Source organism: Oncorhynchus kisutch, unplaced genomic scaffold (assembly GCF_002021735.2).
Source record: "Oncorhynchus kisutch isolate 150728-3 unplaced genomic scaffold, Okis_V2 scaffold1947, whole genome shotgun sequence".
Classification (NCBI taxonomy): Eukaryota; Metazoa; Chordata; class Actinopteri; order Salmoniformes; family Salmonidae; genus Oncorhynchus; species Oncorhynchus kisutch.
The window spans coordinates 4,610-20,000 of NW_022263892.1; the positions used below are offsets into that span (position 1 = coordinate 4,610).

General features: G+C 47.1%; 1 protein-coding gene across 1 annotated transcript in view; it reads right to left on the reverse strand.

Annotated features, from left to right (window-relative positions):
- Positions 1–3,870: 3,870 nt before the first annotated feature.
- The window catches only part of LOC109887436 (NEDD4-binding protein 2), a 29,359-nt gene continuing 17,838 nt past the window's right edge, over positions 3,871–15,391 (reverse strand). Inside the window, 5 exon segments of the mRNA XM_031819197.1 lie at positions 3,871–4,271; positions 4,735–8,115; positions 10,653–10,776; positions 11,299–11,467; positions 14,128–14,316. Of these exon segments, the coding sequence (XP_031675057.1) occupies positions 8,070–8,115; positions 10,653–10,776; positions 11,299–11,467; positions 14,128–14,316 (528 nt within the window). The 3' untranslated portion in view covers positions 3,871–4,271; positions 4,735–8,069.

The window sequence follows — 15,391 nt, forward strand, 5'->3', positions numbered from 1 at the left end:
TGCGACAGCTGGAGAGGGAATTTGAATATTGAAACAATGTTGCAAATGTCAGAGAGACAAACAGCAAGGTTTATAAAATCACCGCTGTTCAAAACTAAATGTTAGACTAAAAGAAATGCCATATAATGTCTAGATGCTTTTTATAAATTGCCTGGCTGGGCTGATGAAACAGTTGATTGCGCAGTCAGATGGAATGGAGTAAATAGGCATTTTGACTTCTTAGATTTAGCTGGTGGTACTTTGTGGAATAGACAACGGCTGGAATGCGGGGTTTAACCAATCAGCATCTAGGATTAGACCCACCCGTTGTATAATGACTAACTAGACTACTGACTATGAACTAGACTAGACTACTGACTACTAACTAGACTAGACTACAAACTAGACTACTGACTACAAACGAGACTACTGACTACTAACTAGACTACTGACTACAAACTAGACTACTGACTACTAACTAGACTAGACTACTGACTAGATTATTGACTAGACTACTGACTAGATCATTGACTAGACTATTGACTACTAACTAGACTACTGACTAGATTACTGACTAGATCATTGACTAGATCATTGACTAGACTATTGACTACTAACTAGACTACTGACTAGATTACTGACTACTAACTAGACTACTGACTAGATTACTGACTACTAACTAGACTACATCATTGACTAGATTACTGAATACTAACTAGACTACTAACTAGATCATTGACTAGACTACTGACTACTAACTAGACCTACTGACTACTAACTAGACCTACTGACTACTAACTAGACCTACTGACTAACTAGACTACTGACTGACTAGACTCCTTACTAGGCTACTGACTCCTAACTAGACTACAGACTACTAACTAGACTCCTGACTCCTAACTAGACTCCAGACTACTAACTAGACTCCAGACTACTAATTAGACTCCAGACTACTAATTAGACTCCTGACTACTAACCAGACTACTGACTACTAACTAGACCTACTGACTACTAACTAGACCTACTGACTAACTAGACTACTGACTGACTAGACTCCTAACTAGGCAACTGACTCCTAACTAGACTCCTGACTACTAACTAGACTCCTAACTAGACTCCTGACTCCTCCCCCTACACAGCAATGGCAGCCCCCCAGGAGCCAAATGCAGACCACAACAGACTGAAGGTGTGTTTTGTCGTGAACCCAACTGATCCTCTATTACGGCGTATAAAGGATATACCGGTATTGTTACTGACATTGAGAAATGCCCGTGTTTTGATTAAAAGATGGACACCATTCACCATGACTTTATAAAGACACTAGATTAGAGAGTTAAGGGTTATTCAAACATCATCTACCCCCAGGAAGAGTTGAAAAGCTCTGTTCCTTCATCATCTAACCCCAGGAAGAGTTGAAAAGCTCTGTTCCTTCATCATCTACCCCCAGGAAGAGTTGAAAAGCTCTGATCCTTCACCATCTACCCACAGGAAGAGTTGAAAAGCTCTGTTCCTTCATCATCTACCCCCAGGAAGAGTTGAAAAGCTCTGTTCCTTCACCCTGCCATAACTGACATTTTGTTTTCACCTACTTTACCCCCCCACATCACGACAGTCTAGAAGCATAGAGCAGAGGCCTACTAAACTCAACTTTAGCCATTCAAATATAGCCTATTTATGTGAAACCAAATGTAAGGGATTAATGTGTGTCGTTTATCATTTTATTGAGATACAAATAGTTATAATTGGATAATAACATTTTTGTGTAGGACTATTGGTTTAAACAATGAATATGAAATGCCAAATTATTCTGTGACTCTCCAATACATTAGTAATGTATTTAGTAGGCTCATATTAAATTAGGCATTCTGGATTAAAACAAAAGACATGAAAAAAACAACCTTTGTTATTTGTCATAGACAGAGGAATAGAACAAAAGATAACTCACCGTGTTGTCAGACGTCGACCTCGCAGCCTGTCTTCATGATGGCAACGGGCGGATGTTGCGCAACAGCTCAAAGCATTTTTTAGGGACTCGGAGACGGTTTGGTGCCTCGGTAAAAAAGTACCTTTTTTTAACGGTATATACATTAGGCTACTTTATAAATACTGCTTAAAGCGAAAGTAAATAGCCTAATTATTATATATGCACAGAACTACTTATACACGTTTATATGCGTCACTTACACAGCTTACTACTATCGGTATAAAAAACGGAGAGCGAAATGAGATGCGCTCTCTCTCTCTCTCATCTCACTAACAGCATCCGTTTGTTGAGTGTGGAGGTGTGTTGATGCCGTTTCGTTTCTGTTCTTAGTATTTCAGCGTCTCTGTAACTCACGAAGCAGCTGTTGTTTTTGATCGCTTAGATAGACAACTTTACGCAGTAGCTTGGGGTTAATGTGTTTATATATGAAACGTGGAGTGTGGCCTCATAACGACAGACTTTACGCAGTAGCTTGGGGTTCATGTGTTTATAAATGAAACGTGGCGTGTGGCCTCATAACGATAGACTTTACGCAGTAGCTTGGGGTTCATGTGTTTATATATGAAACGTGGCGTGTGGCCTCATAACGACAGACTTTACGCAGTAGCTTGGGGTTCATGTGTTTATATATGAAACGTGGCGTGTGGCCTCATAACGACAGACTTTACGCAGTAGCTTGGGGTTCATGTGTTTATAAATGAAACGTGGCGTGTGGCCTCATAACGACAGACTTTACGCAGTAGCTTGGGGTTCATGTGTTTATATATGAAACGTGGCGTGTGGCCTCATAACGACAGACTTTACGCAGTAGCTTGGGGTTCATGTGTTTATATATGAAACGTGGCGTGTGGCCTCATAACGACAGACTTTACGCAGTAGCTTGGGGTTCATGTGTTATATATGAAACGTGGCGTGTGGCCTCATAACGACAGACTTTACGCAGTAGCTTGGGGTTCATGTGTTTATATATGTAACGTGGCGTGTGGCCTCATAACGACAAGACAGGAGTTGGAGGACACGTGAAATAAAACCTCGAAAGTTAATCAATACCAAGATATTTTCCAATGCATCCTCTGGTTAGGATATGTTTCATTGACAAAAGGACCCTATCATTCTCTGTGGACGTATAACGGGCATATTAACTATTTTGTTAAAAGGTTATCCGTCATGACTATGAGTCGACTTGTTATGGAACGAATAATTGTGCGTCATGTTTATCGAAAGGAAAGTAGTGAGAAATTACCGACACCGTAGGGTGCCGTTCAGTTCTCTTGAACGTTTGCTACGTTCCGCAACAATTTGTACTGTAGGACACGTTTCCACAAAACGTACTCGAACGGGACGTTTGCTCTCCGTTCGGTGGGTGTGGCTTCAAGCAATGAGTGACGTGTTTCAACGGCAGTGGCCATGCTGACCGCGTTCCCCCCCAAAACCACAACATCACAGTTTTTCCAACTGGTCGTTCAGTACAGCACCGTTTCCGTTCAACAACACGTTCCAGAACGTAACAATGTACTGAACGCAGCCCGTGAGTCAGATGAACCGTTCCTTCCCACGCGGGTATGGGGGATACACCACGAGACGAGAGCGTTAAAGGGGGATGAGGGGACGGAGCAGATGAACGGATGCTGCCACACTAGCACCTGCTTTTATTCATTAACTAATTTCACCTTTATTTAACTAGGAAATAAGTCAGTTATGAATAAATTATTATTTACAATGACGGCCTACCAAAAACAAACGGCCTCCTGCGGGACGGGGCCATGGGATTAAAAATAGAAATACAATATAAATATAGGGAAAAAACACTCACCACAACAAGGAGAGACAACACAACACCACATGAAGACTGGTTGCCAACCAACTAAACACACACACACACTGTGGCAGACTTGATTTGATTATGTTCCAAAAGCCAACAGACAATATTTTTATTGAAATATAATTTGTAAAAAAATAATACATAAGAAAATGATCAACAATTATGAAAATAAAAATATACCCTTTCCTTTAGGAATCAGTCCCTAAACCTTTAGGAATCAGTCCCTAAACCTAACCCATTAGGAGTCAGTCCCTAAACCTAACCCATTAGGAGTCAGTCCCTAAACCTAACCCATTAGGAGTCAGTCCCTAACCCATTAGGAGTCAGTCCCTAACCCTTTAGGAATCAGTCCCTAAACCTTTAGGAATCAGTCCCTAAACCTAACCCATTAGGAGTCAGTCCCTAAACCTAACCCATTAGGAGTCAGTCCCTAACCCATTAGGAGTCAGTCCCTAAACCTAACCCATTAGGAGTCAGTCCCTAAACCTTTAGGAATCAGTCCCTAAACCTAACCCTTTAGGAGTCAGTCCCTAACCCATTAGGAGTCAGTCCCTAAACCATTAGGAGTCAGTCCCTAAACCTAACCCATTAGGAGTCAGTCCCTAACCCATTAGGAGTCAGTCCCTAAACCTAACCCATTAGGAGTCAGTCCCTAAACCTAACCCATTAGGAGTCAGTCCCTAAACCTAACCCATTAGGAGTCAGTCCCTAACCCATTAGGAGTCAGTCCCTAAACCTAACCCTTTAGGAGTCAGTCCCTAAACCTAACCCATTAGGAGTCAGTCCCTAAACCTAACCCATTAGGAGTCAGTCCCTAACCCATTAGGAGTCAGTCCCTAAACCTAACCCTTTAGGAGTCAGTCCCTAACCCTTTAGGAGTCAGTCCCTAACCCCTAACCCTTTAGGAGTCAGTCCCTAAACCTAACCCATTAGGAGTCAGTCCCTAAACCTAACCCATTAGGAGTCAGTCCCTAAACCTAACCCTTTAGGAGTCAGTCCCTAAACCTAACCCTTTAGGGGTCAGTCCCTAACCCTTTAGGAGTCAGTCCCTAAACCTTTAGAAGTCAGTCCCTAACCCTTTAGGAGTCAGTCCCTAACCCCTAACCCTTTAGGAGTCAGTCTCCTAACCCTTTAGGAGTCAGTCCCTAACCCCTAACCCTTTAGGAGTCAGTCCCTAAACCTAACCCTTTAGGAGTCAGTCCCTAACCCCTAACCCTTTAGGAGTCAGTCCCTAACCCTTTAGGAGTCAGTCCCTAAACCTTTAGAAGTCAGTCCCTAACCCCTAACCCTTTAGGAGTCAGTCCCTAACCCTTTAGGAGTCAGTCCCCTAACCCTTTAGGAGTCAGTCCCCTAACCCTTTAGGAGTCAGTCCCTAACCCTTTAGGAGTCAGTCCCTAACCCCTAACCCTTTATGAGTCAGTCCCTAAACCTTTAGAAGTCAGTCCCTAACCCTTTAGGAGTCAGTCCCTAAACCTAACCCTTTAGGAGTCAGTCCCTAACCCTTTAGGAGTCAGTCCCTAACCCCTAACCCTTTAGGAGTCAGTCCCTAACCCTTTAGGAGTCAGTCCCTAACCCTTTAGAAGTCAGTCCCTAACCCTTTAGGAGTCAGTCCCTAACCCCTAACCCTTTAGGAGTCAGTCCCTAACCCCTAACCCTTTAGGAGTCTGTCCCTAACCCTTTAGGAGTCAGTCCCTAACCCTTTAGGAGGTAGTCCCTAAACCCTTTAGGAGGTAGTCCCTAAACCCTTTAGGATTCCCTATATAGAGAATAGAGGGCCATTTGGATTCCCTATATAGAGAATAGAGGGCCATTTGGATTCCCTATATAGAGAATAGAGGGCCATTTGGATTCCCTATATGGAGAATAGAGGGCCATTTGGATTCCCTATATAGAGAATAGAGGGCCATTTGGATTCCCTATACAGAGAATAGAGGGCCATTTGGATTCCCTATACAGAGAATAGGGGGCCATTTGGGACAGCCATAAAGTAGAACAAAACCAAACACTGTTTATGTCAACACTGTCAATACTCTTCGATCTAATGTATAAACGGCCCGGTTATCACTTCTGATCTAATGTATAAACGGCCCGGTTATCACTTCTGATCTAATGTATAAACGGCCCGGTTATCACTTCTGATCTAATGTATAAACGGCCCGGTTATCACTTCTGATCTAATGTATAAACGGCCCGGTTATCACTTCTGATCAAATGTATCAACGGCCCGGTTATCACTTCTGATCTAATGTATCAACGGCCCAGATATCACTTCTGATCTAATGTATAAACGAGCCAGATATCACTTCTGATCAAATGTATAAACGGCCCAGATATCACTTCTGATCTAATGTATAAACGGCCCGGTTATCACTTCTGATCTAATGTATAAACGAGCCAGATATCACTTCTGATCAAATGTATAAACGAGGCAGATATCACTTCTGATCAAATGTATAAACGGCCCGGTTATCACTTCTGATCTAATGTATAAACGAGCCAGATATCACTTCTGATCTAATGTATAAACGGGCCGGTTATCACTTCTGATCTAATGTATAAACGGCCCAGATATCACTTCTGATCTAATGTATAAACGGGCCAGTTATCACTTCTGATCTAATGTATAAACGAGCCAGATATCACTTCTGATCTAATGTATAAACGGCCCGGTTATCACTTCTGATCTAATGTATAAACGAGCCAGATATCACTTCTGATCTAATGTATAAACGGCCCGGTTATCACTTCTGATCAAATGTATAAACGAGCCAGATATCACTTCTGATCAAATGTATAAACGGCCCGGTTATCACTTCTGATCTAATGTATAAACGGCCCAGATATCACTTCTGATCAAATGTATAAACGAGCCAGATATCACTTCTGATCAAATGTATAAACGGCCCGGTTATCACTTCTGATCTAATGTATAAACGAGCCAGATATCACTTCTGATCTAATGTATAAACGGCCCGGTTATCACTTCTGATCTAATGTATAAACGGCCCAGATATCACTTCTGATCTAATGTATAAACGGGCCAGTTATCACTTCTGATCTAATGTATAAACGAGCCAGATATCACTTCTGATCTAATTTATAAACGGCCCGGTTATCACTTCTGATCTAATGTATAAACGAGCCAGATATCACTTCTGATCTAATGTATAAACGGCCCGGTTATCACTTCTGATCTAATGTATAAACGAGCCAGATATCACTTCTGATCAAATGTATAAACGAGCCAGATATCACTTCTGATCAAATGTATAAACGGCCCGGTTATCACTTCTGATCTAATGTATAAACAGCCCAGATATCACTTCTGATCTAATGTATAAACGGCCCGGTTATCACTTCTGATCTAATGTATAAACGGCCCGGTTATCACTTCTGATCAAATGTATAAACAGCCCAGATATCACTTCTGATCAAATGTATAAACGGCCCGGTTATCACTTCTGATCAAATGTATAAACAGCCCAGATATCACTTCTGATCAAATGTATAAACGGCCCGGTTATCACTTCTGATCTAATGTATAAACGGCCCGGTTATCACTTCTGATCTAATGTATAAACGGCCAGATATCTTCTCTTAAAATGATATAAAATGATATAACTTCTCTTAAAATGTAAATAACCCCACACATTGACCATTACAGAAACATCATGTTAAGATAAATGATATACACTTAGATGGTTTTATAAAATCTAAGAATCTACATTTAATATAATTTAAAATGAACTCTTGCTCCGTCATTGTTTGTAAATCCTGATAAAGTTTCATACAAAAACACAAATATTGTACAAACATGGCAACAGTGAAGACATAAAAATAGATTAAGACAATTTCTTCGGCAGCTGTTAAAATAATTGTTAGAGACAGGGAGAGACAGACAGAGAGAGAGAGAGAGAGAGAGAGAGAAAGAGAGACAGAGAGACAGAGAGAGAGAGAGAGACAGAAACAGAGAGACAGAAACAGAGAGAGAGAGAGACACAGAGACAGAGAGACACAGAGAGAGAGAGAGAGAGAGAGAGAAAGAGAGACAGAGAGAGAGAGAGAGAGAGAGAGAGAGAAAGAAAGAGAGGGAGAAAGAAAGAGGGAGACACACAGAGAGAGAGAGAGACAGAAACAGAGAGACAGAAACAGAGAGAGAGACAGAGAGGAGGGTGTGTTTTTTGTGTATGTGAGAGAGGAAGTGGTAGAGGTAGATTCCAGGGGAGAGGGGGGAGGAGACAGTAGTGTCTTGATAAGGACAGTCAGTCACATGACAGCTTCATCTCAGTTCAGACACACCAACAACAGACCTGGCTTAGGCTCAGTAAACCTGGGGAGAGAGAGAGAGAGGGGGGGGGGGGTAGAAAAAGAGGGGGAGAGAGGGTGAGTGTGTCGCGTTACCTAGTATTGACATAATGATTGTGTGTTGAGGTACCTGTAGCCCAGTGTGTTGAGGTACCTGTAGCCCAGTGTGTTGAGGTACCTGTAGCCCTGTGTGTGTGTACCTGTAGCCCAGTGTGTTGAGGTACCTGTATCCCAGTGTGTTGAGGTACCTGTAGCCCAGTGTGTTGAGGTACCTGTAGCCCAGTGTGTTGAGGTACCTGTAGCCCAGTGTGTTGAGGTACCTGTAACCCAGTGTGTTGAGGTACCTGTAGCCCTATGTGTGTTGAGGTACCTGTAGCCCAGTGTGTTGAGGTACTTGTAGCCCAGTGTGTTGAGGTACCTGTAGCCCAGTGTGTTGAGGTACCTGTAGCCCTATGTGTGTGTGTACCTGTAGCCCAGTGTGTTGACGTACCTGTAGCCCTGTGTGTGTGTACCTGTAGCCCTGTGTGTTGAGGTAATTGTAGCCCTGTGTGTTGAGGTACCTGTATCCCAGTGTGTTGAGGTACCTGTAGCCCAGTGTGTTGAGGTACCTGTAGCCCTATGTGTGTGTACCTGTAGCCCAGTGTGTTGAGGTAACTGTAGCCCCCGTGTGTTGAGGTACCTGTAGCCCAGTGTGTTGAGGTAACTGTAGCCCCGTGTGTTGAGGTACCTGTAGCCCAGTGTGTTGAGGTACCTGTAGCCCTGTGTGTGTGTACCTGTAGCCCAGTGTGTTGAGGTACCTGTAGCCCAGTGGGTTGAGGTACCTGTAGCCCAGTGTGTTGAGGTACCTGTAGCCCAGTGTGTTGAGGTACCTGTAACCCAGTGTGTTGAGTACCTGTAACCCAGTGTGGTTGAGGTACCTGTAGCCCTATGTGTGTTGAGGTACCTGTAGCCCAGTGTGTTGAGGTACTTGTAGCCCAGTGTGTTGAGGTACCTGTAGCCCAGTGTGTTGAGGTACCTGTAGCCCTATGTGTTGTGTACCTGTAGCCCAGTGTGTTGACGTACCTGTAGCCCTGTGTGTGTGTACCTGTAGCCCTGTGTGTTGAGGTAATTGTAGCCCTGTGTGTTGAGGTACCTGTATCCCAGTGTGTTGAGGTACCTGTAGCCCAGTGTGTTGAGGTACCTGTAGCCCTATGTGTGTGTACCTGTAGCCCAGTGTGTTGAGGTAACTGTAGCCCCGTGTGTTGAGGTACCTGTAGCCCAGTGTGTTGGGGTACCTGTAGCCCAGTGTGTTGAGGTACCTGTAGTCCTGGTAGCCAGTGTGTTGAGGTACCTGTAGCCCAGTGTGTTGAGGTACCTGTAGCCCCGTGTGTTGAGGTACCTGTAGCCCAGTGTGTTGAGGTACCTGTAGCCCAGTGTGTTGGGTACCTGTAGCCCAGTGTGTTGAGGTACCTGTAGCCCTATGTGTTGTGTGTACCTGTAGCCCATGTGTTGAGGTACCTGTAGCCCAGTGTGTTGAGGTACCTGTAGCCCAGTGTGTTGAGGTACCCTGTAGCCCAGTGTGTTGAGGTACCTGTAGCCCAGAGTGTTGAGGTACTGTAGCCCATGTGTGTGTGTGTGTGTGTGTGTGGTACCTGTAGCCCAGTGTGTGTACCTGTAGCCCAGTGTGTTGAGGTACCTGTAGCCCAGTGTGTTGTACCTGTAGCCCAGTGTGTGTGTGTGTGTGTGTGTGTACCTGTAGCCCAGTGTGTGTACCTGTAGCCCAGTGTGTTGAGGTACCTGTAGCCCAGTGTGTGTGTACCTTAGCCCAGTGTGTGTGTGTGTACCTGTAGCCCAGTGTGTGTGTGTGTGTGTGTGTGTGTGTGTGTGTACCTGTAGCCCAGTGTGTGTGTGTGTGTGTGTACCTGTAGCCCAGTGTGTGTGTGTGTTGTGTGTGTGTGTACCTGTAGCCCAGTGTGGTGTGTGTACCTGTAGCCCAGTGTGTTGAGGTACCTGTAGCCCAGTGTGTGTACCTGTAGCCCAGTGTGTTGAGGTACCTGTAGCCCAGTGTGTTGAGGTACCTGTAGCCCTATGTGTGTACCTGTAGCCCAATGTGTTGAGGTACCTGTAGCCCTATGTGTGTACCTGTAGCCCAGTGTGTTGAGGTACCTGTAGCCCTATGTGTGTACCTGTTGCCCAGTGTGGTTGAGGTACCTGTAGCCCAGTGTGTTGAGGTACCTGTAGCCCTATGTGTGTACCTGTAGCCCTATGTGTGTACCTGTAGCCCTGTGTGTTGAGGTACCTGTAGCCCTATGTGTGTACCTGTAGCCCTATGTGTGTACCTGTAGCCCTGTGTGTTGAGGTACCTGTAGCCCTGTGTGTGTACCTGTAGCCCAGTGTGTTGAGGTACCTGTAGCCCAGTGTGTTGAGGTACCTGTAGCCCTATGTGTGTACCTGTAGCCCAGTGTGTTGAGGTACCTGTAGCCCAGTGTGTTGAGGTACCTGTAGCCCTATGTGTGTACCTGTTACCCTATGTGCGTACCTGTAGCCCAGTGTGTTGAGGTACCTGTAGCCCTATGTGTGTACCTGTAGCCCAGTGTGTTGAGGTAGTCTATGACAGCAGGGCGGATACGAGCCACTCCTCCCTGGCTGTGGTTCCCTCTTCCTGTTATAACTGACAACTGAGACCTACACACACCCTGCTGACACTCTATACACACACACACGCACACACACGCACACACACGCACACACACGCACACACACAGGGAAAGGAGGAGAACATGTGGTCACGTTTAGGGAACAAAACTCTCTGTGGTCTTCCTCTCTAACTCCTCTTCATCACGCAGCCTGGAGGTCTATCTAGGTGTACCTGTGGTCTTCCTCTCTAACTCCTCTTCATCACGCAGCCTGGAGGTCTAGCTAGGTGTACCTGTGGTCTTCCTCTCTAACTCCTCTTCATCACGCAGCCTGGAGGTCTAGCTAGGTGTACCTGTGGTCTTCCTCTCTAACACCTCTTCATCACGCAGCCTGGAGGTCTAGCTAGGTGTACATGTGGTCTTCCTCTCTAACACCTCTTCATCACGCAGCCTGGAGGTCTAGCTAGGTGTACATGTGGTCTTCCTCTCTAACAACTCTTCATCACGCAGCCTGGAGGTCTAGCTAGGTGTACCTGTGGTCTTCCTCTCTAACACCTCTTCATCACTCAGCCTGGAGGTCTAGCTAGGTGTACCTGTGGTCTTCCTCTCTAACACCTGTGACAGGTGGAGTAAGGCCTCGTCGACATGCAGTCCGTGGAGATCTAGAACGTTCTGAGGCAGCAGGGAGGAGTTGACCCGCTCAAAGATCTGGGCCGCCGCTCGGTGATTGGCTTCATGCATCTTCTGACCATGGAGATGACCCTGACACACACACACAGCTTTTAGACAAGTGTTGTCACGATACCATGGGGGGGCTGTACCAAAACGATACCATGGGGGGAGACTGTACCAAAACGATACCATGGGGGGAGACTGTACCAAAACGATACCATGGGGGAGCCTGGGGGGGACTGTACCAAAACGATACCATGGGGGGAGAATGTACCAAAACAATACCATGGAGGGAGACTGTACCAAAACGATACCATGGGGGAGCCTGTACCAAAACGATACCATGGGGGAGACTGTACCAAAACGATGGGGGGAACTGGGGGGGACTGTACCAAAACGATACCATGGGGGAGACTGTACCAAAACGATACCATGGGGGGGAGACTGTACCAAAACGATACCATGGGGGAGCCTGTACCAAAATGATACCATGGGGGAGACTGTACCAAAACGATGGGGGGAACTGGGGGGGACTGTACCAAAACGATACCATGGGGGGAGACTGTACCAAAACGATACCATGGGGGGAGACTGTACCAAAACGATACCATGGGGGGAGACTGTACCAAAACGATACCATGGGGGGAGACTGTACCAAAACGATACCATGTGGGGAGACTGTACCAAAACGATACCATGGGGGGAGCCTGTACCAAAACGATACCATGGGGGAGACTGTACCAAAACGATACCATGGGGGGAGACTGTACCAAAACGATACCATGGGGGGAGACTGTACCAAAACGATACCATGGGGGAGCCTGGGGGGGACTGTACCAAAACGATACCATGGGGGGAGAATGTACCAAAACAATACCATGGAGGGAGACTGTACCAAAACGATACCATGGGGGAGCCTGTACCAAAACAATACCATGGGGGAGACTGTACCAAAACGATGGGGGGACCTGGGGGGGACTGTACCAAAACGATACCATGGGGGGAGACTGTACCAAAACGATACCATGGGGGGAGTCTGTACCAAAACGATACCATGGGGGAGCCTGTACCAAAACGATACCATGGGGGAGACTGTACCAAAACGATGGGGGGGACTGGACCAAAACGATACCATGGAGGAGACTGTACCAAAACGATACCATGGGGGAGCCTGTACCAAAACGATACCATGGGGGAGACTGTACCAAAACGATGGGGGGGACTGGGGGGACTGTACCAAAACGATACCATGGGGGGAGACTGTACCAAAACGATACCATGGGGGGAGACTGTACCAAAACGATGGGGGGGACTGTACCAAAACGATACCATGGGGGGAGACTGTACCAAAACGATACCATGGGGGGAGCCTGTACCAAAACGATACCATGGGGGGAGCCTGTACCAAAACGATGGGGGGGACTGTACCAAAACGATACCATGGGGGGAGACTGTACCAAAACGATACCATGGGGGGAGACTGTACCAAAACGATACCATGGCGGGAGGATGTACCAAAAAAATACCATGGGGGGAGACTGTACCAAAACGATGGGGGGAACTGGGGAGGACTGTACCAAAACGATACCATGGGGGGAGACTGTACCAAAACGATACCATGGGGGGAGCCTGTACCAAAACGATACCATGGGGGGAGACTGTACCAAAACGATACCATGGGGGAGACTGTACCAAAACGATACCATGGGGGGAGGACTGTACCAAAACGATGGGGGAACTGGGGAGGACTGTACCAAAACGATACCATGGGGGGAGACTGTACCAAAACGATACCATGGGGGGAGACTGTACCAAAACGATACCATGGGGGGAGACTGTACCAAAACGATACCATGGGGGAGACTGTACCAAAACGATACCATGGGGGGAGACTGTACCAAAACGATACCATGGGGGGAGACTGTACCAAAACGATGGGGGGAACTGGGGAGGACTGTACCAAAACGATACCATGGGGGGAGACTGTACCAAAACGATACCATGGGGGGAGACTGTACCAAAACGATACCATGGGGGGAGACTGTGCCAAAACGATACCATGTGACTCTGGGTCAGTAGATAAAAGACCCCCATCTGACTCTGGGTCAGTAGATAAAGGACCCCATCTGACTCTGGGTCAGTAGATAAAGGAGACCATCTGACTCTGGGTCAGTAGATACAGGAGACCATCTGACTCTGGGTCAGTAGATAAAGGAGACCATCTGACTCTGGGTCAGTAGATAAATGAGTCCATCTGACTCTGGGTCAGTAGATAAAGGGCCTCATCTGACTCTGGGTCAGTAGATAAAGGAGACCATCTGACTCTGGGTCAGTAGATAAAGGGCCTCATCTGACTCTGGGTCAGTAGATAAAGGACCTCATCTGACTCTGGGTCAGTAGATAAAGGACCTCATCTGACTCTGGGTCAGTAGATAAAGGACCTCATCTGACTCTGGGTCAGTAGATAAAGGACCTCATCTGACTCTGGGTCAGTAGATAAAGGGACTCATCTGACTCTGGGTCAGTAGATAAGGACCTCATCTGACTCTGGGTCAGTAGATAAAGGAGACCATCTGACTCTGGGTCAGTAGATAAAGGACCTCATCTGACTCTGGGTCAGTAGATAAAGGAGACCATCTGACTCTGGGTCAGTAGATAAAGAGCCTCACCTGACTCTGGGTCAGTAGATAAAGAGCCTCACCTGACTCTGGGTCAGTAGATGTCTGTAACCCCCCCACCCACCCACCCACCTGTTGTCCATAATAGGAAGCTACATCTCTGCGTCCCTGTCTGTAAGCCTCTGCAGCCTTGCTGAAGCTCTCCAGCTGTCTGCCTCTCTGGAGCCTGGCCTCGGCTCGGAAGTCTTCATACTCTGGGTCCTCCACATCCTGGTACTGAGAGAGGGACTGTGGAGGGGCCACTGGAGCTGCTGCACGCTTCTGAGAGGGGGAGGGGGGGTAGAGAGAGGGAGGGGGGGGGGGAGGTAGAGAGGGGGAGGGGGGGTAGAGAGAGGGAGGGGGGTAGAGAGAGGGAGGGGGGGGGTAGAGAGGGGGAGGGGGGAGGTAGGGGAGGGGGGTAGAGAGAGGGAGGGGGAGGTAGGGGGAGGGGGGGTAGAGGGGGTAGAGAGAGGGGAGGGGGGGAGGGGTAGGGGGGTAGAGAGGGGGAGGGGGGGGTAGAGAGGGGGAGTGGGGGTAGAGCGGGGGGTAGAGGAGGGGGGGGGGGGTAGAGATGAGGGAGGTAGACAGGGGGAGAGAGATCAACTTTGCTGCTCCAATGTATCAACTGCAACAACAGAACACCGACCAGGGTCTGAATGAACAACAGAACACCGACCAGGGTCTGAATCAACAACAGAACATCGACCAGGGTCTGAATCAACAACAGAACACCGACCAGGGTCTGAATCAACAACAGAACACCGACCAGGGTCTGAATCAACAACAGAACACCGACCAGGGTCTGACTCAACAACAGAACACCGACCAGGGTCTGAATCAACAACAGAACACCGACCAGGGTCTGAATCCACCTCTCCATCAACAACAGAACACCGACCAGGGTCTAAATCCACCTCTCCATCAACAACAGAACACCGACCAGGGTCTGAATCAACAACAGAACACCAACCAGGGTCTGAATCCACCTCTCCATCAACAACAGAACACCGACCAGGGTCTGAATCAACAACAGAACACCAACCAGGGTCTGAAACAACAACAGAACACCGACCAGGGTCTGAATCCACCTCTCCATCAACAACCGACCAGGGTCTGAATCAACAACAGAACACTGACCAGGGTCTGAATCCACCTCTCTGTCAACAACAGAACACCGACCAGGGTCTGAATCAACAACAGAACACCGACCAGGGTCTGAATCAACAACAGAACACCGACCAGGGTCTGAGTCAACAACACAACACCGACCAGGGTCTGAAACAACAACAGAACACCAACCAGGGTCTGGAACAACAACAGAACACCGACCAGGGTCTGAATCCACCTCTCTGTCAAC